This window comes from Melopsittacus undulatus, chromosome 6 (genome assembly GCF_012275295.1).
Source record: "Melopsittacus undulatus isolate bMelUnd1 chromosome 6, bMelUnd1.mat.Z, whole genome shotgun sequence".
In the NCBI taxonomy this organism is placed as follows: Eukaryota; Metazoa; Chordata; class Aves; order Psittaciformes; family Psittaculidae; genus Melopsittacus; species Melopsittacus undulatus.
The window spans coordinates 44367670-44393010 of NC_047532.1; the positions used below are offsets into that span (position 1 = coordinate 44367670).

Below are 25341 nucleotides of genomic sequence, written 5' to 3' on the forward strand. Positions count from 1 at the left end.
CACGCGCGCGGGGGCGGGAATCACCTCAGCGGAGCGTCCCGCACCGCCCCCCCGGGAGGCACCTCCCGGCGCCTGCCGCCCAGAGGCGCGCGGAGGCCGCGGGGGCCCGCTCCGCCCCTGCCGCCCGGCCCCTCCGCCCCTCCCTCCATCCCTCCCGCCCCCTCCGGGACCCCCGAGCGCGGCCGCCGCAGCTGGTGCTGCTCCCGTCGCCATTGGATTAAAAATAGCATCTTCCCTCCCCCTGCCCTCCTGCGGGCACGGCTCGTCCCCGCCGCGCCCTGCCCCGGGCCCGGCTACTGTCCGCCTCTGTTGCCCTCGCGCTGCCTGCTCGTCGTCTGCCGGCCGGCGGGAGGGAAGGAACATGCAGCGGGCCGCGCTCTTCAGCGGCGATGATGCGCAGACGGCCGCCGGGGACCTGGGCGAGCTGCTTGTCCCCTACATGCCCACAATCCGGGTGCCCAAGTCAGGGGATCGGGTCTACAAGACGGAGTGTGCCTTCTCCTACGACTCGCCTGTGAGTGCAGCGAAGCCGCCCCGGCTGCCTTCGCTCCCCCTCTCCGCCGGCGCCCGACCTGCCCTCAGCCGGCGCTCAACGGGAAACCCGCCCCTCCCGCGGCCCGCTCTCTATCGCACCCCGGTCGATGCACAGCCCGTCTCTCTCCCCGGGGTTGCTGCTTCTTCCGCAGGCTTCATAATCTCGCCTGTTCCTTCCGTTACTAGCTCACCCGCCTCCACCTGCCGTGGCTTACTCCGCAGCCAGGCTTCCCTTCTCCTCCCTCCCACCCTCGCCAGGCTGCCGGGCTTCCCTCGCCACGCCTGGGGATCGCGGCGGGTAGAGGCCCAGCCCTGCCCCGTCCTGTGCCCCCGGGCTGCTGCACCGGGGCGCCTCTCGGCACCTCGCTGCCGGCTCGTACGCCGTTGCCGTGCTTGTTCGTATGTTTCCTTTTCTCTTTAAGGCAGTCCGAAGTGGTTGTTTAAACACGGGGTTTTAGCAGATGTGGGGAAACTTTCCTGCCTGCTGGGAAGAGGGCTTTAGCGGTCCTGGGTCTGCCCGCTCCACTACACGGGTAGTAAAAGAGGGCAGTAGCTGGCCGCCTCGCTGGCATGTTTCCGCTAGTAGATGCCGGTCGTTTTGCTCTTCTGCTGTGTCTGTGCTCATTGTTCTTTTTGCAGTCTTGAGAGAAAGCTTCCAAGGTAAAGGCTGTTCCTGAAAATCAGTGTGAAAGTACTTCTGAAGCACTTTCTCCTAAGGTTTCAGTTTTGTCACTGGGCTTCAACGAACTTGTAGTATTTCCCCACTAGCTTGCTTAGTTTGCTGTCAGAGGAATGCTTGATGTACAGAAAACTTTCTATGGTGTTACAGCTGTCTTGCAAAACACCAACAAGCTCCACAGATTGTACGTGTTCAGCAGCACTTTTGGGCCTAATTCTTAATTTTGCTGATAATGCTGGAAGCCGTCATTAATAGGAATGATAAATGCTTTGTAAGAAACAGGTGCTTAGAAATTATACTTTTTAAATGGAGCTGAAATTTTAATAAGTTTGTTCTGTACATGAAGTTGAGGTTTCTCAGAGGTGGTTGAGCACTCTATTGATGTTAAATCAATGGCAGCAAGCAAAAGGAAGCTCAGAGTTTAAATTACAAAATACTTAACTAAAGATACATTTCAGACAGATTTTTTTTTTTAATTCTTTAACCCCCTCTTTTTGATAATACTTTCTAATTCAGAAAATCAAAATTGGTTTAAAGGTGACTCAGCTGTCTGGTGTTCATCATGTCTTGTTGAACAGAAGTTATTTTTACCCGAACTCTTCAGATCTCAAGTGTCACCCATCAGCTCCGACTGTTCTGGGAGGCAGTCAGATTAAAACTGCCAAAGCAGACTGCTGCAGAGGTGCTAATTGCATTATATATTTAATAAAGGTTTTTTTGTTAATTTTTGTGTGTGTGTTTGTTTGTTTTGTTTTTTTTTTAGGGAGGAAATCAGTGTACAGCAATTTTCTGTTAAATTTCTGCTTGGATGAGCACATGGTTGTTTTTTTTAGCAACACTTTCATTCGTCTTCAGAATTGTGGATTATAAAACTTGCTATTAACAAGTAGGAAGGGATATTAAATACTGCTGCAGATTGGAAAAGCAGTAACATCCCCCAACAAGCCTCAAGTAGATGCAGCAAAAGCTGTGTGTAGCAAAAGTGTGTTTGAACAGAACACTCTGTATAAAACTAGCAAAAGGAGTTGGAATTGCCATGTGTGATTTTACTTTTTTATTTCTCCAGAAAATGTTTCAGCCTTTTGATTTTATTGGAAACAGATTTCAGATTTTGGACAATGTTGTTCTCTGTTGTGGAAGCTTTTTGTTAAAATTGCATTATAAGCATTCACTGTGCAAAAGGCTTAGCGGAACCTGTGCAATACCAGTAAAAATGAAACTAGTCTCAGTTTCTATTGTTTTCCATGGCTTTTCATGCACCTTAACAAAGCAAAGACTTACCTCGGATTTTATTTTTTCTTCCTGTATAACCTAACAAATACTGAATACTGTTTATAGGACGACAATACTAAAGAGCAAGTGTGTGCTTTCTTGGGTTAAACAATGTTATTTACAAATTGAAAATAGCAGGAGAGCGTTTTTTCAGTCTTTTGTTCAGAAGGAAGATGAAGGGATACAGACAGGTTGTTGCCTTGGCTAATGGGAGATATTTGTGCTTTGTATTAGGTTAGTTTTGCAATTTGTGTTCTTAGGTCAGCTATATATAACCCAAGCAAGCCTCTTCCTGCTGAGGTGTCTGCCTCTTTTTGGAAGAAGATACACACTTTGCTTGTTTTGTTAAATATTAAAGCAAATGATCAGTGTTTTAAAAAATGCACTCTTGGTTTTATGATCCATGGTAAAATTCCAAATTACTTTTTTGATGGCAGAGGTGTGTTCTCTTGTAAACTTCTTTCTCAGTGTTCTTCACATCATCTCATTTTGCCATTTTAAATACGCTCTGTGTTGCAGTTTAACTCCAGCATGTCTCTGGAGTCAACTCAATGTGAGATGTTTTGTTCTGTCATTTTTCTTCAGTAGCAGATCTTTAGTATTTTCTTTAATCAATGCTGTAAAATTGTCTCTCAAGCTTTACCTTTTTTGGTGGGGTTTTTTTGTGTGTGTGTTTGGTTTTTGTTGTTGTTGTTTTCTTCTCCAAAAGCATATTTCCTCACAGAGAAGTAAATTTTCTGAGGTTTGTCTGTATCCTTAGAGTGTTGTATCCAGTCACATAGTAAGTCTATACTCAAGTTTTTTTACATACTAATTGTGTATTATTACTTTTACTGTAAGGAAGTCTTGTGATCTTTAAAACACACTGTCAGACTTGTGAGCATTAAGGTACAAAATAGTATTATATTTATAAATAAAAGATTCTGCAGCAGTTTTGAAAAGAACCATGAAGGGTGGGATGGTCAGAACCAGAGCTATTTGTGTCAGGGGTGCCAAGAAAATGAGGTACTGGGTGTGAGGTTCCACCTTTAACTTTTGGTTGTGCAAAGCTTAAAGAGACTATGAGACCTGGCTTTGTCATTCTATCATGTCTCCTTGTCCAGATTTGAGCAGTGTAGCATCACTGAGATTGGTGTTCCAGTGGATATGAGCAGCTTCACTGTTTGTTCTCAAATTGGTTGAGGTTCCTTTTCCATGAGTTGGAAATCTTACTTCTTGGGATGAAGATCTGAGAACAGTGGTACTTTTGTGCTACAAAGCGAGTTGTTGGTTCAGATCAAAAGTGTGAGGTAGGAGAGGTACAAGAGGATATTCAGTTTATTCTTTTTTTCCATGTGGATTAACTGTAGCATGATGGTCTTGTTAGTAAGGTAGTATTGTTAGAAAGACCACCAGAGAGATGAGAAATTCACGTCCTTAGATTTGGCCTACAACATACTGGAGTTAGTTTCTAGGAAAGCTGGCAGAAACAGGAAGCAAATTTCTGTGTGCTTAAGAGCCTAAATGACACATTTTAGTTTGCTTGTCTCATAAGATTAGAAAAGATGCTTTTTTAAGAGTTAATTTTTAATGACTTTTCTGTGTTGGTTGTTGGTTGGGTGGTTGGTTGTGGTGTTGGTTTGTTTTTTTTTTTTATTTTTGTGGCTTCTAGAAAAACTTTATCTGATGAGGATTCCTACTCCAGATAACCATTGGTTATTTATACAGGAATTGAGTGACTGGTCCAGCAACTAGCTATTGTAGCGTAGTACCACTTTCCTGTTTCCAACTTGGCTGATGAAGTCCTGTATCTAATTTTTCAGATCTGACACATGGTTGTCCCTCCCGGTGACTTTTTCTGTGTCTGTGCCCCTGTCATGGAGGTTTCTGTCTTCTATTTCCTGTCTCCACTGTGACATCTCTTCCTCTTTTGTCAGATGAGCCAGACATTGTGTTCAGTACAATGCAGGAGGAAAAAGATCGTGTTATATAATCTTTTTGTCTTAGTATTATTGCTATAGAAGTAGAGTACTCAGCTGGAAATTCTGTCTTTTAATGGGATCCTTGTCTCAAAGGCCTCCAATCATTTTCGACCAAACACATCTGAGGGAGAGGCAGCTGCTACGAAAGCAATACAAACTGGAGCATAAGAAAGGTTTGCGTTCAGGCTGTGTATGTTTAAATGGATGTGCTCTGAAAGCTTCTCCATGAAGGGCATTGTTTACAACCACAGCACAGGTCATGAGCTCGATACTGTGACAGGACCAAACTGATTCTGTAGGTTGCAGAACTGTTTGATGGAGCAGCCTAAAGCTTGGCTTCCCTCTGCTGGAACACCTTACTGCTTCTGACAGCTTCCTCTGTGCATCTTGCTAACTTAATTTTTGTGACTGGGGGACTCTGTAATGGTTATGTTAGGACAGTTCACAGAGGCTAGACTATTCTGAAAATCCTTAAGATTTTGCAGTGTATAATGGATATTGGTGACCATGCTGCATAAATGTTTCTAGAAATAAGAACCTCTCATCTGGCTTTTCCTTTGGTCAATATTCATTGAAAAAAATTAGTCATTGGGGCCACTGTCTGGGAGGGGTAGCCTGGTATCTTGTTTCTATTAATGGGACAGGAGCAGCAGTGAGAAAAGAAGTAAGGTGACTGAATACACCAAGACAAATCGAATATTCCAGACAAAGGATTTTGACCTAGATGCAAAATTATATCCAAGGTATTGAGGGAGTGAATTTCCTGGTGGTGGGTGATCATCTGAAAAATCAGAGCAGTGTTGTATTGTTGCATCACAGGGCAGTACCAAAGCTGTCCCATGGGTGAGTACTTTGCTGGCTGGGTGTGCACCAGGACACCAAGGTTAAGGAAATGGTTTTCCAAAGCTGGAGAATGGTAAAATCAGTAAGGGCTGTGCCTGCAGTGTCTCACAAATGTGAGAAGTAACTATGTGGATTTGGAGAAAAAACATCGTTTGTGTGCATTGTACATTTCTGTGTGTTTGATCTAAATTTGGGTCTTACTAGCCTTTCCCCCTATATCCATGACTGACCAAACATTAGTTATCCTGTTATCCGGAGCAATGATGGGGTGAAATATTATGGGTAGCAGAGAGACTTTGATTGTAAGTTACCTGAAGTGATAGACGATAAACGCAGAAATGTAGATGAATGGACAGCCTTATACCTCTGCTGACAATCCACCTCTTGGAATGGTGGTTTGGTTTCATTTTAGTGACTGGCTGCCCAAACAGCTTTTTTTTTCTTGCCAGGAAATAGAGATGCTGCACTTGATTGTCCTTGTCTGTGTGCCCATCTAGAAGCTCCAGTGGAGATCTTTGTCAAGCAATTGTAGAATAATCTGCTTGTAGGGAAATACCCAGTGCCATCCTTAGTATTTGGCATTTAGCCCAGAACATGATGAATTGTAAATCTTTCAGAATGGTGATATATTTGCTGTTATAACTTCATCTGGTTGTCCACATGATATCAGAACCCCAGAGACTGGATACATTTTTAATTTTGGTTATGCGTCATTTCTTCAGTGTTTTCCATGTTGCTATTGCAAAGTGTGACAAAACAGTAAATAGTAACTTATATATTTGTTTCTTTTTTTGTTTGTTTGTTTTGATGGGAGGCTGTGGGCAGGATTTCTTTAGCACTCGGAGCTAATAGTCCAGTTACTAGAAATCCTGTACTTAATTTCAGATCATTTGTCCTTTCTATGTCTGCCCAATCCAGCTCTTTCTTTTCCTCTCATCTCTCTTGCCTTTTACCGGTTCCGGTAGTACATGCCTCCTCTTCACTTCTTATATATATTTTCACGTTAATGCTTATGTATGTCTGTGTCGTTCCATTCCTTTTTTGTTGCTTCTCCCTCTCCTCCTCTTTACCAGATGCCGAATTGTACCCTCTTATTATTCCTTTTCCGCTTTAATTTAGTTACACTATTGTGAGATTCAGTGTGATATGTATGTTAGGGATGGTCCTGTAAATTTTCTAAATATATTCAAGATTGGATTGCAGTTATGCAGCAAAGGTCTTGTGACAACAGCCAAATTAATTATGGTGACTCCTGGTGAATAAACAGTCTGAATAAAGCCTGTAACAGTTCTGTATGGTCATGGGTTTTGTAGTGAAATGCTCTCATGGCCAAATGCTCAGAGAAGCCAGTGACCCTTTGTCATAACTGGCACCTTTTACTTTATATGTGATAGGATAAGCAAACTTCTCTTTATATTTAGGTATGAAGACTTGTGAAGACTTGAGGTGCCATTTTGCCTTCTTTTCTAATACTTATATTAGCAATATTCATCATTGTTCTAGTGGACCTAAAGAACATAGCTGTGTAGTAGATTTGCCTGAGTATGTAACTCTTTGCTGTGTTAGTAGATCACCACAGCAGCTGTGATTTTATAAATTCATTATTGTCTAAAATTGCTAAACCCTAGATTTCCCTGAGGGGTTTAAATGGTTCGGGGTTTGGTAATGAGATACGGGCCATTAGTTCAAATCCTGATCAGGTTAGTAGTGTTAGAAAGCTGTTAGTCTGTGGAGTCATAAGCATATGTGAGGTGGTATTCTCTCTGTTTCCTTGTGGACTGGAGTTTGTGTTGGCCAGACCTCTTGTCCACCAGCTTCCTTGCTCTGTTTTTCAGACCTGAGAAGGGGTAAGTCTTCCTCCTTTGCAAAACGTGAATTACCATCTAAATAAGTAAGAAAAACTTTAAAAAAGAAAAAAAAAAGCATAACTTCTCTCCCTGGTGTGGACTGTGTCTCCCTTTGTATCTGTAAAGCACCTGGTATATTGTGGCTCCAGTAGGGGCAAATTGTGCCTGACAAATTTGGTCACCTGCTATGACAGAGTTACAGTGTTTGTGGATAAGGGGCGAGCAACTGACATCATCTGCCTGGACTTGTACAAAGCATTTGACACCATCCTTTCATGACATTCTCTAAGCTGGAGAGTTGTGGATTTGATGAATGGACCACTTAGTGAATAAAGAACTTGCTCAGTGGTCACACTTGAAGAGCTGCGGTCATGTCTCGGTATCTGGATGGAGACCAGTGATGAGTGTTATCCCTCAGGAGTCAGTACTGGGACAGGTGCTGTTCAACATCTTTGTTGGTGACATGGACAGCAGGGTTGAGTGTACCCTCAGAAAGCTTGCTGATGACACCAAGCTGTGTGATGTGGTCAACATGCTGGAGAGAAGGGATGCCATCCAGAGGGACCTTGACAAGTTGGAGAAGTGGAGGCCTGTGCAAACCTTGTGAAGGTCAAAAAATGCAAAGTACCGCATGTGGGTCAGTGCTGTCCCAGGCACAAATACAGGCTGAGTGGAGAATGGCCTGAGAACAGCCCCGAGCTGCAGGACTTTGGGGTGTTAGTTGATGAGAAGCTCCACATGACCTGGCAGTGTGAGCGTGTAGCTAGTCAGGTGCTGGGCTGCATCACAAGAAGTGTGACCAGCAGGTGCAGGGAAGTGATTCTCCCCCTCTGCTCTGGTGAGACCCCCACCTGGAGTACAGCATTCAGGTCTGGAGCCCCCTGTACAAGAAGGACATGGACCTGTTGGAGAGAGGCCGGAGGAGGCGATCACGATGATCAAAGGACTGGAGCTTGTCTCCTGTGAAGAGGCTGAGAGAGCTAGGGTTGTTCAGCCTGGGGAAGAGAAGGCCCTTGGGAGACCTTAGAGCAGCCTTCCAGTACCTAAAGGGGTTCCTCAAGAAGAGGGAAGATCTAGGTTAGGTATTAGGGAGAAATTCTTCACTATGGGGGTGGTGAGGCCCTGACACAGGTTGCCCATAGAAGCTGTGGCTACCCGATCCCTGGCAGTGTTCAAGGCCAGGTTCAGTGGGGCTTTGAGCAACCTGATCTAGTGTAAGGTGGCTTTGCCCATGGCAGAAGGGTTGGCACTGCATGATCCTTGAGGTCCTTTCCAACCCAAACCATTCTATGATTCTGCTGTGACCATCTTAGCTTTGATTCTTGAGACAAGCTATATTTTTCTGGTGTAAGATATTGTCTTCAGTACTATAGATATGTTGCCTTTCTCCAGTGTAAACTTTCACACATATGTAAAATGACTGTTGGTTGCAAAGATTTATATGCCACAGGGTATGTAAAATACTGCTCCTTCCAGAGCTGGTTGTGTGCTCAGTAGGGTTAAGTTCTCCAGCATGAAGCTTGTCTTAGATCACAGTCAGGTGTTCTTTAAGCACCAAGTAGTGGCCTAATCCTTTTACAGCCTTCTGAAAAGGTGGCTTTTCCACGCATCCCTGTTTTGCTGTGATCTTTTAGGCTTTTGAACAGTCTGTCCAATTCTTTCCAAACTGTGTGAGATAACAGCATGCCTGTGTTCTCCAGGAGAAATTACTGTTTTGTTAGTAACCACAACCAACTTACTCAGATTCTACATTTAGCTCATAGACTGGAAGTGTCAGATTGTTGTCATAGGCTGCTTATCAGAGTGGTTCAGTGGTCTCTTGGATTCCCTCCAGAAAAAGAGAAAATGGTATCCAAGAAAACAAGTTTGTAAACAAAGTTCCTGAGACCCTAGAGTGACAACACTATATGTTTTTATTTAGGCTGGGTACCTATAGGACTCTTGTAGAGGACACATCCATGACTTTCCCACAGAAAATAATGCACAAGGATTTAGAATACAGGATGTAAGAGTAGACAGCAAAGGTATAATGGGCCTTAAATAGATAAATCTGTGAAAGAGTAGTGTAAATTAAAATTAATTAAATTAATATAATTACAGTTTTAAATGCAACTGTATTTTAAGAATATTTTGAATAGCAGATTTTGAGTTTTAACTACTTTATTACTTTTGAGCACAATCTTAACTGTCAGCTGTGTTCTCAAAACTGAACACTTCAGATTTAAAGGAGTTGTATGGTTATTTTATTATTTTATTTTTAATAGAATCTCAGGTGTTGTGTGCTTCAGAAATTAGATGGCTAAACAGTTTACTGTTTACTCTGCAGAGATAATCATTGTGGTATCTAGATGTTGAAAGAATGATTTCTTGGTATATGTTAAGTGTGAATGGCAGATAGTCTAAACCCTTATGCTTCGGATTGATTGGAATGCTCAGAGCAATTTTTTGTCCTTCAATTAGTTAAAGCAACAGCTGTATAGATCATTACACATTTATCTTTTGCTAAACCTGAGGCTGAAGCTTGTTAAGTGTTGCTCCACATGAAGAAAAGTGGAAAAGACATTTTTTGAAGTCTTGGGGTAAATCATCCTTGTGTGATCTCCCTTCATGGTATGTTTCTCAGCTCCATGGCTGTGTTGAACACTATGGAAGTACCAGTATTAGTAGGTGTCTGAGGCAGTTCTTCAATTCTGGTGTATTGATTCAAACATGCTTGAAGGTGTAGCATAGAGGTATGGATGAGGATTGTAGGTAAACTGAAATTTTGCATTCCTTCAAGACCTTAGAAATACTCAGCACCAGTCTTTAAAAGAGACTGGGGAGAAATAACTGTTTAGAGTGGCACATTCTGTAGTGAGAGGAGAGAGACTTATCAGGCTCTATCTGTTCTGTGCCAGGTATCAAATGAGCAACAACTATTCAACACTATTAGCCCTTCAGCTTCTTTTTCTGCAAGAGAATAAGGTGTATTAACCTGGCACAGCTAGGTGAATATTGGAGATCAGCTACGATTTCTGTCAGACTTGCCCTCTGCTGCTTGTTTGAGTGCACTGAACTGGAAAGAGCCTAACTGGTACAGTGGCTGGCTGGTGCAGCATGATGGACAGCTTTGTGTTTGCTCTGAGAGAGGGGCCTGCTAGGGCTTGGAGGTAGAGTACAGGTTCTTGCCTGGCAGAGCACTGGAGGGAGGTAAGCTGGGCAGGAGAGAATTTCATGGTTTACTGCACTGAATATATTTCAGGTGTGGCACTATCAGGTGGTATCCTGTCAAAGCAATTGTTGGTGTAACAATTCTCAATACATGATTATGTGCATGTATGTGCCTAAGGTGACTTGTTTTTTTATTTTCTGGATGTAAGGATTTATATTTATTTTTTTATTTACTTAATTTCTTTTCAAGTTGACTATGGTTTAGTTCATGTTCTTTGAGGAATATAGTGTGAGCTTTTCTGTACTTGTGTTTGTGCTCCAATAGCACAAACACATTCCCAATAGAAGGAAGGTCACAGTGCTTCTGAGAGGCTCAATCTTTGTTATGCACCATCTGCTCAAAACAATACAAGTTGGGGAGGGCTTAAAAAATTGATCCAACATTAATGAACCAGATGACTGAAAGTCCTTCTGGGAGTCTGAATATATAAGAGAGATCTAGGAGTAGTGTAAAAATGGAACAAGACCCCAGTAACAGCATCAACAGCCAGCTTTTGGGAGAGCAGAAAGTGACAAGACTCCTGCCAGGTTATGTCAGCATTTCTGATCAGTACCAGGAAAATATATCTTTGTATTTCCTTTCAGTACCCTTGTCTCCAAGCACTCTAATTGCATGAACAGGGAGAATCCCTGATAGGCGCTGAAGAATGTTCACAAAACACTTGGGAATTTTCTTGTTAGCCAGTTTTGAGTTGTAAGATCACTTGAAATCTGTTCTTCTCAGACAAGACTGATCAACAGTAGAAGTTGTGGCTGAATCCCTGGACTATGAGCTCTGCCACGCTTCTGATTTGGAACATTGTTCTTGCAATCAAATGTCCAAAAAAAGTTCTATTTCAGATGGCTGTGCTTGATTATTTCTATGCTTTACAGATTTCTGCACCTACGAATCTCTGTGGATCAGGCACTTAAATGGAGTTTTTCAAGACTGACTTGTAGACCTCCAATTCAGACACTTGCTAATCTGTAGTTTAAAAGTGACCCAGTCCAGTGACTTTCTATAGGCTATGATATGGTGTGGAATTTTTAGAGGATGACTAATGTAAACACCATAATGTGCTATGAAAGGTGTATTTTAAGTGCTTGCCTCATAACAGAAAGAGTCAACCATTTATATTTATTTATTTATTTATTTATTTTATTTCCTGCTTGCTATGCACTTTCTGTCCTACTCTGTTCCTTCTGTGCTATAACTATTTTTGTTATTCATTTTAGGATTCAGAAGGAGGTCTCTATGTGTGCATGAACACATTTCTGGGATTTGGAAGAGAACACATTGAGAGGCATTACCGGAAAACAGGACAGTGTGTATATTTGCATCTGAAACGACGTGTGATACAGGTGAGACCTGTGGCTTCCAAACTAATCACCCCAGTATTTCTTGGGTCTCATTTAGGTAACGCATTGCAGACATAGACCAAATCTTGAATGACAGAGATGAACATGTTCAGATTTGAGGCTTGGATGTCAAATTCAGGTGCTTAGATCCCAACCAATCCCATAACTTCAGTTCTGCAGTGAATCAAAGACCCTAAAGAATCAGAACTTCAAGGCAGCCAGTTGCCTGGCTTCCACTGATCTTTTTCACTGCATGCTTCTGCCTATCCCATGCATATTTTCTGCATATTACATGCATACTGTAGTTAACCAAATACTCTTCTGAAGCTTTGGTAGAACTACATGTTGTTTTTTTTGTTTTAATATGAGGTATTATCTCAGGGTAGTGGGACTTTTAATCCTCAAATTTCTGTATAATTAAATCAGAAGCCTGAATCCTGACCTGGGATCTAAAGCTTAGCTTAAATTAATGCTAGATTCTAGAGCCATACGGTTCCCTCATTGAGTCTTAACACCCACACATACGGATGTATACATACAAACTTCATGTTCACTGTTCTTCCATAATACCACTGCATATCTACACTAGCTTATAACCTGTCCTTCATAACATCTGTTTGTGTGTAGCTGGTCTGGTATCTCTAAAGGGCTGTTAATGACTTCTGATTGGAGCTGTATTGGAAGCACTGGGTGTGCCTACAGGTCACTCTCCCATAAGCTCTGTCCCCTTCAGCAAGATGGAGGGCCTAAAATAGCTGCTTGGAGTGGAATGGAATACTTCATGTTTCTCATTCTATAGCAATGTTTTCCATGGGTGATGAAGGCCCTGAGATATGTGGAGTGCCTTGACCACTTATTTCCAGTAGATGGCTATTCATATTTTATCTGAATTACAGTGAGGTGGATTGCATGTCTCTGGTTTGAGGTTCTTAATGGTGTTTGTTACACTTCAGATTTGTTTTTCCTTGCAAGAGTGATAGCAATATTTTCCTTCACACTCTTAACTGAGTTTTTGGAGGACCTCATCTAGTTTTAGCAACAGTTCTTACAAGTGAATTTAACATTCCTCAAAGATGGTATCTAGGACTAGAGACAGGTGGGCAGAAATCCTGTCACCTTTCCTTGCATGTAACTTATGACCTGGGAATTTTCAACATTAAGGTAAACTGGGATTAAAATAAGGCCTCAGAAATTCCTTTCCTGGATAAAGATTAGGCTGCAGAACTCCAAACGGGAACAAATATATCGACTGCTGTTTCATGTTCCCTAATGGAAAAAACCTTGAACAAAAACACCCTCAAAACATGCTCAAACCATGACATTGGTTTTCTCCCTGTGAATCATAATGTAGCAGAGGGGCCTGGCATCTCTGTTTGAAGGTGGTGACACACTGATGCCCTGGGGCATGTGGTAGGAAAGAGTGTTTGACTACAGTACAGGTGAAGATTGTGTCATCTGACATAGCTCATAGATAAGATTCCTCATAGATTAGCTGTGGATTTAGTTTACAATGAGTGTTTGCTTCTTATGTGCTATCCATGTTTTCTTTTGGGCAGCATGAAACATCAGGCCTTCACTCGTACAATTCCGTGAAGCATCTGGCACATGCTACATTGTGGGTTTTGGTTTTCTTAGGTCTGTTTTTTATAAGCTGATCTTTTGATGATGTGGGATACAGTAAAGCCAAAACTTTGAATATGCTATCTTAGGACTCTTTTAGTGAGGCTACTATTCTTGCCTGTGCTTCCCTTGGCATCCTGCTTGCAGAACAGAAATTCCTGTTTGCTTCTAGAGGTGTGTGGAATGAGTCTTGTATCTTGTCACAAATCAGTTAGAAAATAATGGTCAGATCTTCAGCCTACTGGCTTAAGTGGATCTGCGATATCTGCCAGTAGCGGATCAGCACCAGAAGCATCTGCAGTATTGTCAGAAATATGCACAACTACAAGTTACAAAGCACCCTCTGGTAAAATTCTTAAATAATTAAAAAATAAATTTTTTATTTATTTTTTTCTTATCACAGAGTTTCACTCTTCAGAATTTTAATATTAACCACTTTGCTGTAGTATATGGTGTGTATACAACTGCCTGGGTAGTATTCGGCCCAGGTGGACCATTAGCTTCATGCTATTGTAATAGCCCTATTGAAAACCCTGAGCAGAGAAGCATGAAATTTCCTACAGTAATGGGTTATTATATTATTCAGTGATTGTGCTGTTAAAAAATGTGGCAATGGTGCAGTTAAAGAGAATAGGCTACACTGTCATCTTGTATGAGAAACATCACTAACAGAATTTAATCCCACTGCTGATGGATTGTGTGGAGTCCCATTTGCTGTGTGTGTTACGTCTGCTAGAAGCCAAAATAGTTTTGTGAATGGGGAATGTTTTCAGTGATTCCTGACAGGTGGAGAAACAAGGTAAAAAACCCTGTCAGTTCCTGTTTTTTTCTTAGAGCATCTGCAATTCCAGTTCAAATGTATTCAGCAGTTTGGAAAATCAGGCTGAAATATTTAATGTCAGGCTGGCAGATAAACACTCCATGCAAATTATTCCTCTAGCTTATTGACTTTCACAATATCCCACTTGGTGGCATCAGAATTCAATTCGAACTTCCTAGTATTAGTAACATTTTTTTTTAGTTCTGAAGCTATAATCTTTGGAGTATGGTATTTATTTATTCATAGTTTATTTATATTTATTCATAAGTAATTTATTCATACTAAAATATACATTCATAGTATATTTGTGAATGGATTATTATGGAATCTTAGAATGGTTTGGGTTGAAAAGGACCTTAAGATCATCTGCTTCTGAGTCCCCCTGCTGTGGACAGGGATGCCTCACATTAGATCACATCGCCAAAGGCTCTGTTCAACCTGGTCTGGAACGCTGCCAGGATGGAACATTCACAACATCCTTGGGCAACCTGTTCCAGTGCCTCACCACCTTCACAGTAAAGAACTTATTCCTTATATCTAACCTGAACTTCTCTTATTGAAGTTCAATATGTTGTATCTTGCTGCTGCTTTTTAAAAATAGATCTGGGTTATTGGCAACTTCCTTTCCACTGCTTAAATTCCAGTAGTATTAAGGAGAAAAAAAAAAGTTCTGCTTATTATTTTCACTTCATTGAGGACTTTTTTTTTCCTTAATGTTGGAATTGTGACCCCAAGTCCACTTTGCTAGGAGTTGTATATGTGGATAATAGGTTCCGTTCTTAGTGCAGCCAATGAGTGTTAGTTGACATCTGCTCTTTCTAAGAATGGAAAACTTTCCTATGATGTGTAAGACTTCACTGATGATTTAAGCAGTAGCTTTGGCCAAAGCTTTATTTACATGGTGAAGGGAACCACCCAAAATATGTGACCCTTTCACTTACGAAGGAGCAGAGGTACACATGAACTTTCCCTAGGCTGACAGGTTCTTGGCTGGTTTCTTTCCACCTGTTGTATCCCAATATTACTATTAAAAAAGAAAAAAACTTACTCAACAACCTCACAATTTGTACTAACATTATATACTACATTATACATCGTGTTGGCATTATAGCCACAGAGGCTTATTTATCTTGATTTGATTTAATGATGGCTGTTAATAAACAGCTTAAGAAGCATTTCCTTGGCTTCTAGTGTTTTCCCTATTATGAGGTATTTTGAACTGGGAAAGTAGTTTTTGAAATGGAATGTCACTTGGAAGTTACTATTCTCAGCTGTGGAACTTACTTAAAATATAAAATAAAAATAAAATAAAATGAAAATCCTTCTAAAACAATTGCTTGGGTGTTGTCAGGTTTTCCTCCATACTTTCTAATATTAAGAAAGCATGGTGGTAACTTGGATTGATCTCAATGGAAACAGGCATGGATTCTATCGGAAAGGGCATTTTTTTCTGGATAGAAGAAAATTAGCTGAACTAATAGATCACAGCAAAGTGTTCATACTGGAATTAGTTATGAAGGATTGAATCTTTTATGCGTCTAATAGCCTTTTCTTCTCCTCTCTAATTCAGCTTTAGCATTAAGAAATACTATAAGGGATCAAATGGTGATAGGTCTGAGTGATGGTAGATGCTTCTGTTCGTGGACAGAATAGCAGTCACCCGTAATGACCATGAGTCATGCTCTGTGTAATTATGAGCAGAGCGAAGTATGAAAGATTCAGATGGTGGCTTTCTCAGTCCATGAGGGTAGTAAGCAATGATGAGTCCTCTTGTCAGAGGTGAATGAAGAGGGTTTACATTCCTTCTCAGCAAGGACTGTGATTTAATAGTAGGACCATGAACAGATAGATGTGTGTTAGAAGTGGTGATGGTATGGGATATTTCTGGTTTACTCTTGTCTCAATTGATAGATGTTTTTTTTTCAAACTGTTTCTTTCTCTCTTTCCAGAAGGTACCAGGGGCATCTGGTGGAGCTTTACCAAAAAGGAGGAATGCTAAGCTATTCTTAGGTATTGTGAACAACTGTTTTCACACAGTCCGCTTCTCACCCTGTCTGCATGTGAACTTGCATTTTGTCCACCATGTTGTATGGCTTTGGAGCTCCTTGTGGCTTTTCTTTTTTGGTTGTTGTTATTTTGGGGTTTCTGGGGGAGGGGGGTTGGGGGGTTGGGGAAGAGGATTGGGTTGATTGGTTGGATGATTTTTGTTTGGTTTTGATTGTATTGGGTTGTTGTGGTTTTTAGTTTGGAAAGGTAGGCCCTCAATTATTCTCACAACAGCTTAGGGTTTGATAGGTATTTTTTGACTAATTCTCTTTGTGATTTCGACAAAACACCCTTTTATTAAAATATTTAGTTAGATTGAATGCTTAGATATAACAGGGCCTCAGTGTGGCATTGTTCTGCTAAGCAGCTGTTCATAGGAAGGTTTATTATAATTTCAAAGTTGTTAGATAAATCGTCTCTCCTGTAATTAATGCAGTAGTACATATATCATGAGCATCTCTTTACCAATTCTTTTCCTGTTTTGTCCACAGTTATATCACCTTGCTTCATGGAAAGCAGCTGATTCATCTATTATTTATTCTCTCTGTATTAATAGCAAATAGCGATTTTTTTTTAATTTTTTTTTTCCTTGTAGTGAAGAGGTTAAACGTTTTCTTTACAGTTAGAAGCTCTTATGGCTAAAGGGAAACAATAGCATGACCTCCTTTTGGAATTACTTTGATCTGTGGTGTGTGGAGTACTTTGCAGATTGTGTTCAATTAAATTGTTGTTAATGTTTGGAGTAAGATTTCAAAGGAGGGCTTAGAGAGAAAAGAAAAATAAAATCTAAAGATGAGTCATAAAGAAATGAAAATTCTTTTGTAGGAGTTAAGTCAGTTAAGGAGTTAATTTGCAGATGCTGGTCTAAATGCCATTTACTGGATGCTTATAAAATAATAGGTTCAGCAACAAAGCTGGTTGCGGTGCAGCAAAGGTTGTACAGTGTTAGCAATGTGAGAATAAATAAGTACAAAAGCATGGTCTAATTTTATTCTTCCTGATCTACTCCCTGCATTTTGAGGCTCCTGTCACTGTGGTGTTCTGGCATAGAGTGTATGTAGCATATTTCCTCTGCTGTGCCATGTTGCAGTCTTCAGATTCCATCCTTGCACATGAGCATTTTGTTCCCACTGAATAAATCTGGTGCAGCAGTTCCAAGTGTCCCAGAAGACTTATGAAGGTGGTATAGTTCCACTGGGGTGGATTTAGCACATGGAACTATCACCATTTAATCCAACATTCTAGAATCTAATCTGCTTTTGAAATTGTATCTCATCTGGTCTGTTCTACTGCAGTCTTCTTTGCAGCCCCTGCTGGCTGGGAGTAAAGTGGTATAAATTCTGATCCTTCCTGTGCATCCAAATGCTTTGTATTCACTTCTTTGGCTCAGCAGATTTTATTATTTTTTTGGTCATACTTAACAAATAATTATTCCTGTCCTTGTTCATAGCTGAGGAAATCAAAGCACATAGAGGCCAGCTGATTGCATGTGACAGCAGTAGACATGGTTGGCCAAATTGGGCATTTTATCTCTTAATCCAGCATCTTCCTCACTGGTTCGTTGTTGCTGGACTTCTAATGTTACCAGGCCATGTCTTTCTCATTGTGGTGACCGTAGGCACTTACAGTAAAGGTTTGCAAAAAGCTGGCAATGCAGGGCTTACCCTGTCAAACAGGAATAGATAATTATTGATGGATAGATCTAACATCATGGTGTTTTTAGGTGTCTTTGAAGAATTCTCTGAAGACCCAGAGGTTTAAGCTTTGGGTACAAACTCGGTCCAGTTTGGGCATTTGTTACATTGCTCCTTATAATCCTCTTTGATGTAAAGCTATTAAAGATACTAAACCCTTCTCAATATCCTCTGTATTAGGACAACATCTTTTGGATACTTACTGATTACTTTCTAGCACTGCTGGTATCTGGTAAATACAATGGAAACACAGACTGGTTGGGTCAGTCAGCTGAAAGCTTTATCTTTTTCCTAAACCTTAAAAGATCTGTTACGAAGAGTGTGTGCATAATAATAAAATTGGGGTTTGAGCTTACTCTGTTTTGTTTTCCTTCTGGAGAAGGCTGGAGGGTGTTGTCTGTGAGTATTCTATGTAATCAGGAAGACTAATAAAACATTGTGCATTGAAATGGATGAGCTGCCTTTAGGTTATTTAGGTGTTGCTAGGCAGTGTAGATATGGTTACTTCAGCTCAGATGTGCAAGCTTCAGGGGATTTGGGGTGGTATTTAGGGCAGACTGCGTCATGATGCATGGAATAGTATCCTTACTGCATTGTTAGCTAGGCTAGCAAGATTGAAGATACTTTGTGCTTATCAGTATGTGTGGCTGTCCCACAAAGAGGTTTTAGATCCAGTCTGTAAAATTAATTGTTTGGACAAGATGGTAGCTCCCCATGACCTCACAAGGCTCTCAGATAAGAACCAGCTGCACTGTTGCCTTTGGTATGCAAACTGTTGTTTAAATCAGCCACAGTGTGGTAAATGTGATACCAGGTATAGGGGAAAAACTAAAAAAAAAAAAAAAAAGACATGATGGGACAAGGAAAAGTACCATCACTAAATCTGATTTTCATATTTGCACATCTGGAAGGAAACGGATGGATGAGAACTGAGGGAGAGTTGTATAAATATGCTGTAACAGATAAGAACCATTATGGATTTTCCAAAGTGAAGTAATAGTTCTGGGCCTAAGAATATTCTGTGACTGTGTGTAGTAGTCTTCCTTCGTATTCGGTGATTATGTGAATAAGAGCAATTTGGTTAACAGGATGTACTGTGATCTTCCTCATGAGACCCTGGTCAAAAGGGGCAGTAGAATAATGGGGAAGATCCTTGTGTTAAAAAGACTGGAGGCCCAGTTCTTACAGTAGAGTTATCAGCAGAGTCCTTCATAATGTTCTAGTTCTGATGAATTAATGCAATCATAAATGGTTTGGGAAGATATTGGAAAATGAGGAAATAGAGTTTGGTGGTTGATTTAAAATCTGAAAGTGATTCTTAAATGTGCTAGTAACGAAACTATAGATGAAGTAAATGTTGGAAAACGCAAAGAAGATGAAAAGTGCTTTAACTGTGTGTACATAGTGATGTCTAAATTAGCTATGGCTGTTCAGAAAGGTAGTTCTGAGGGAGACGGTGTGAATGGTTCTCTCAGCAGCTGGGAGAGTTAAGTGAAACATCAGGAGTAGAGCAGCATTTTAAATGTTGTTCTCTATTATTTTGCTTTCTAAATAATAAGTGAACCTCTCTTTTCGAATAGAGAAACCACAGGTTCATGCAGTATCTCCCCCATCTCTTAAAACCAACCAGACAGGCACACTCCTTATTGCCCCAGCAAACAAAATAGTTATCTGGAAGGTAGAAGGTATATCTTGCAGGAGGGATCGCTGCATTTTTGCCCTGTTCTGGTATTCTCTTCTAGGCACCTGTTGGTCCCTTCCAAAGTCTGGAATCTAGGCTAAACAGAGCTGACAGAAGGGCTGTTGTAAAACTTGTCCATAGACATCCTCTTCCAGATCAGTTACCACAGCAGGATCTGCCAGTGCAACAAGTTGTGTGCGCTCTGTTCAGAGCAAAGTCAGGGCTAACTTAGACCATCAATTAAAAGTGTTTTGACGTTCTCAAATGAACAGCTCTGTCAGCAGATCTGTGAGGATGGTAATTACTGGTGAGAGGAGTCTCAGTGAGGGGCTGTATCCATGACGCACAGCTGGTCTCAGAGAAGGCCTTGGAAAGGAAGACAAAACTTCCACTAAGAGTTTCTGGGGAACATATAAACTTGTTGGGCTTTTCCTGGGTGGCATCTGCCTGCCTGTGGCAGTGTATGTAGTTATGAATGCTGTTTCTAACTGTAAAGACCATTCATAAGAGTGGCCATGCTGCATTTCACCACAGCTTCACTCAACTGTTGCAGATCTCATAGTAGGGAGTAGCAGAACCCTATTTTCAGTATGGATGCTTTTGTTTGATAAGCTTTTGAAGAGGACTTTTTACTACCAGTGGTTTAAGTTTATATTTACATTAGTAAGTACTTAAAGAGTATGCATGCCTGAGTGGAAAGCTTGATTTATGAGGATTTGAGTGTGTTCTGGCAATATTTTTAAATTTTAGCGTAGTAAAGTTGTGTAAACTTACCAGCAGTAGCAGTGGAACTGATTAGAGCATAGCAAGCAATTTTAATGTTATTTTACAGATAGCAAATTATCTAAATGATCTTAGTACAAAGTTTTGCTTTTCCTTTTGCCACAAAGGAGACTGTCATTACTAAAGAGGGTTTTTGTTGTTGTTGTTGTGGTGGGGTTTTTTTGTTCCTTTTTTTTTTTTTTAATAGCTCATCTGGTGAGTTCAGTGTTCCAGATATGACTGAAGACAAATGAATTGATCAGCCTTTATTTTCCAAAATGCTGTTGCTGCAATTCATTATTATTTAGAGGCTTCAGGAAGAAACATTTTGGTTTAAGGACTCAGTTCTCCACTTCCAAGTCAATACAAATTTGTCTATTGCTTTTCAGTGAGAGAGCAGGGTCAAGCCCAGATTCCCAAGATGTCTTTCTAGGGTTTCAAAATTAGTTGTAGGCTTGCTAGTTAACATTCCCATTCAATTTTTGTGTTTGTGTTCCCATTCATATGACACAGATACATTCATATGCACAGGAAATCCTGTTTAGGGGTCCTGGCTGGAGTCTCCTTATGCCACTATTATTAGTGCAGTCTGTTGGTAACCTGTCTAAATCTGATCTGAGCACCTCCACTCCTTTTCTTCCCCTCCAGTGGGTTGGTTTACAGTACTGTCTTCCACTTCCAGCTGCTGTTTTCAGTCAGTTCAGCAGCAGTGAGTTTTCTCACAGTCACTAAAGTGATGCCTATGAGCTGCAGTAAATTTACTCTACTGGCTACTTGCCCAAAATAACGTCAGTGGAGCCTCTGTTGTAATGTCTGTTATTTTGCTTTGCCTGTCATCCTGGCATCCCAACACCACACTTATGACCTATGGACACTGTTTTAGTGACCACAGAGTTTAACTGGGGCCCTGAGGAGACACTGTAAAGCTGTTAGTCCACAATGTCATATGGGCATTCCCCATCAAGTTGTCAGCTCTTTAAAAAGATTAAACTGGTTGGTTGTCTTGTGCCTCAGTCTTGGAACTGAGCAAAGCGTTTTTTTTTTCCTCAGAAGTTCTTGTCTGAAGTATAGTGCTTGAAGGTTCGTATTTTTCAGTGCCTTTAATATTACAGTCATTTTTGTCAAATAATGCTGCATTTGGAAGTCAATTTTTCCCTGCTCCTCTTTCATGCAGTTACTCTTATTCCTCTCTGAAATTCTGCTCTAGTATTAAAATCTAAGTTCAAAGCTGCCTACAAGACTACACATTGTGCCTGCTGGCTATAAGGTCAGCCTCTGCCCTCATTTAGTGTGGCTCTTTCGCCTTCTAAAGTAATAATTGTCTGTTTCTATTATATCCATGCTCATGCTTTCTTAGCCGTGTTGGCTCTTGCACAGGCATGGAAAATATAATGCGGGTAGACCTTCTTACTGAACTTCGCAACTGTGGCTCTCAGCACATACAAACCAAGGTATAAAAGGATGAGTAGTGATTTGGGGGTTTTCTGCTGAACATCGTTAAGGGGCCTTTCTGACAGTCAACAGAAGGGATAAGTTTATATGGTTATCTGCTGTAGCAAGGGGTTTCAGTCAGTGACCATAGAAGTCCTTTCCACTCTTATGTACTGGATCTGAATCCTGAGAAAATGTCTTCAGAGTGATAATTGCCAGGAAGTACTGGCAGTACTTAATGCCTGTTCAGAGGGAGTAGGAGTGTGGAGTAGAAGTCTACCAGCTTCACATGGTCACCTTCAGAAGTGATTTGAATTGCCAGTTAAATCCTCATTTATTTTTTTTTTCCCTGTAACGAGGTTGCATGTATCTTTCTTTAAAATAGGAAGTATGATGCTGCCATATCGGTGTGTTGGATATCCAGAATGCCATGCCGACAAGACATGGTTTTCTGCTTTTCTGGAAACGTGCATGGTATGAGACCCACGAAGGTAAAAGGGAGCTTTCCTTCCCTACCCACTGGACACAAAAGGCTGATGCTTTTAAGTGTGTGATGTCCTTAGGTGACAGTGGATGATTGCTAATATGGTATTCAGTCTTTTATCTCTGGATCACTAGTTCAAATGCAGGTCAGGTCAGCAGCAGTAAAGTTACTACTACGTGCCTGTTGTCTGGCCTGTGTCTGGCTTGTGAGATAAGCTGAAGTGTGTCTGAATTTTGAATCCAGGGAACTGTATCATTACCATTTCTATACAGCGGATTTTAAATACCATAAGCTTAATGTCGGTGTCATAAGGAAATAAAAATACCAGCCCATCTCACACATGTCTACAGATAACAGCAGCTGATGTGAGCTGTCCTTAGGTTCCCTCTGGTGGCTGAGCTAGGTGTGTGACTGCAGGCCCTGGAAGAGACGTTTGCTGTCTTTAAAGCTGGATGAAGATACACGGAGTTTTCGTTGTTTCTGGGTAACCTCTGTCATGTTTAGGAGATGGGCAGTGCTTCTGGTTTCACTGTCCTGGTCACTATCAAATTTTGGGCATGAAATCTTTGATCCATTGCTTGTGTCAACTTGGAGATACTAAATTTATTTGCTTCAGAGAGTGAAAAAGCTTACTGTTACAGACCATGTCTGTTGAGATTCACTCTTCTATTAAAACACAGGCTTGTAATACAAGATGGGAAAGAAGCCCAGAGTAAAATGAGGTACTTGGTTATCTCTTATGGTGCAGTAAGGGAAGGGATCGTTATGAAAGTACTGTGATTTTGGGAATTAGTAACAAAATAATATTTTCTTTATAAATGTCATTCAGTACAAGAAGAAGTCCTTGCTTTTGTGTTTATATTCAGCTGATAAGAATGGGCTTTTGTTTGTTACTGCTGAGAAAGAGGTCATGCTGCTTGGAAGTTGCTGACAGTGGGGGGGTTGCCACCCCTGAGGACTGGCTGGTGAGCAGGTGAGCCAAGAATTGAATGGAAACCAGATTATGCTGTTCTCAAGAAGTCGTCTTTCCAGGTCAAGTTAAAATGTTTTTTGATATTTGTTTTATTACTTAGGTTTTAGGCTGTTACTGCCCACTGGGTAAACAGAGAGTTTAGTTTTCTGAATCTGGCTTCTGCCGTTCTCACCTCTCTGCCAAATATACATTTGAGATTTCAGTCATTCCCTGGGTGCAGTGGTTGCTGCCAATGCTCGTTTAGTATTGAGTGAGACATTAAGCATATGCATGTACTTAGAGTGAAAATAAGAACCAGCTTTAGCTACTGCTAACGTATCTTCTTTCTTGGTTGAACCTTACTCTGTCAGTGACTGTCTGGTACATTGGAATACAGTTGATCCAGCATCTCAGATGGGAGAAGAATCCAGAACATTCCATCCTTGCCTAAGCTACTCTTGCAATTGAATCTTGTGAAATATCAGACAGAGCTTGCACATATTTGGTGTTCACTTTTTCCGTTGTCCTGGAAAGAGCTAAGCAAGATTTGAACTCAGTCTTGTCACTATGGGATAATTATGTTTTTGATGAAGCTAGAGATAAAAATACTAGTGATTTAGCTACTTATACACCCCCCTTGCTTCTCTCTGGGTCCGCTTATTTCTGGATGAGTGTTTTAGCTGAAGGCACATTTCTAAGCAAAAAAAGTAATTTTTACACTATGGAAGACTTTTATCTTCGAAGGAAAGCTTTATTAGTAAGTGTTTTCTAAACACTTATGCTGGTTACAGAGTGGAGTTTGCAAGAGAGGGATAATGCTGGTATAACTGTACTTGCTGTAGCTATTTGAAAGTATGAATGAGATGTGTGAATACTTCTAGCCTTGGACATCTTCATGGGCAGAAAGGCCAGAGGTTCAAGATGGATGGGAGTCATAGCATGTTTCAGCCAGTCCTATCATCTGGAAAATATGGGGGGGCTGAAGAAAAGATGCATTATTCCTGCTCTGCAATTTGGACATGGGTAGTGTGACCTGGTCTCTATATTGTATAGCATTCAAGATCCTGGGTGAAAGACATAAACAGTGTTATATCCTGGTTTTGTCCAAAATGAGCAGTATTTTATTAGCTGCTTTCCAGAATGTGATGTCTGCAACAGAGCACTGCTTGGAGATGGGCCAAATCAACTGTGACTGGGGATGAGATTAAGATGGAAATCTTTGCCCTCAGAGCATTCTCTTGCAGGATGGTCAGATTTCAGTTTAGATTAGGATTTTGCAACATTTGTAGCCAGAAGAAACTACTTATTGACAGTATCAACTTGTTGGCTGATGCCAGGCGAGCAATGCTTCATAATGGTACCCATGCCACAATTTAGGAACCTTGATCTCAGGACAATCTCCTAACATTCCCCATCTTGTTTTCCAGATCTAGAGGTAAACGGTGATCTGAACAGTGATGACTTTGAATATGAAGATGAAGCAAAACTCGTTTTATTTCCTGATCACTATGAAATCCCATTACCTAATATAGAAGAGTTACCAGCACTGGTCAGTGAGTGTGTGGAAGTTGTGATACAAATTGTCTTCTGCTTCAGTTTTTATCAAGATGGTGCTTTGTTTTCTCATGTGTGGTGCTTGGTTTTACATAAAGATCTTTTTTGATCAGCTATAATAGTAATTTTAAAAACTCTGATTTGTCTTTGTTTCTTGCATTTGCTTTTTACCTCCTGTATTGCTTCCCTTATTATGATGCCAGATTGTTCCAGGGAAACTCAAGTAATACGTGTGTCTACTTTTCTGCTAAAATAAAACTGCAATCCAGAATATTATGTGCATATTTAAGTATACATATAGTCTTACTGATATCCAGTTCTGCAAGTGGTTGGAAGTGGGCTGAATGCCAGGTTCTGTCTAGTCACTGAACCATGTTAGGTTTCGTTTGACAATACATTTGTCTTCCAGGTGACGATAGCTTGTGATGCACTCCTCAGTGCAAAATCACCCTACAGGAAGCAGGACCCTGACTCCTGGGAAGAAGAACTACAGGCATCTAAACATGCCAAAACTCTTGTACAGTTAGACAATGGTGTTAGAATTCCACCCAGGTAAGGGTAATAAGGTTGGTTTGTTGTAGATACTCTAATAATGTCCAGAGTAACAGAATTA

At 40.9% G+C, this 25341-nt stretch overlaps 1 protein-coding gene across 1 annotated transcript in view; it reads left to right on the forward strand.

Moving 5' to 3' along the window:
- The first annotated feature begins 279 nt into the window (after nt 1-279).
- USP13 (ubiquitin specific peptidase 13) overlaps nt 280-25341 on the forward strand; it is a 51682-nt gene continuing 26620 nt past the window's right edge. Inside the window, exons 1-5 of the mRNA XM_005146921.4 lie at nt 280-514; nt 11562-11687; nt 16074-16134; nt 24602-24723; nt 25138-25280. Of these exons, the coding sequence (XP_005146978.1) occupies nt 362-514; nt 11562-11687; nt 16074-16134; nt 24602-24723; nt 25138-25280 (605 nt within the window). The 5' untranslated portion in view covers nt 280-361. The remainder of the gene's footprint in view (nt 515-11561; nt 11688-16073; nt 16135-24601; nt 24724-25137; nt 25281-25341) is intronic.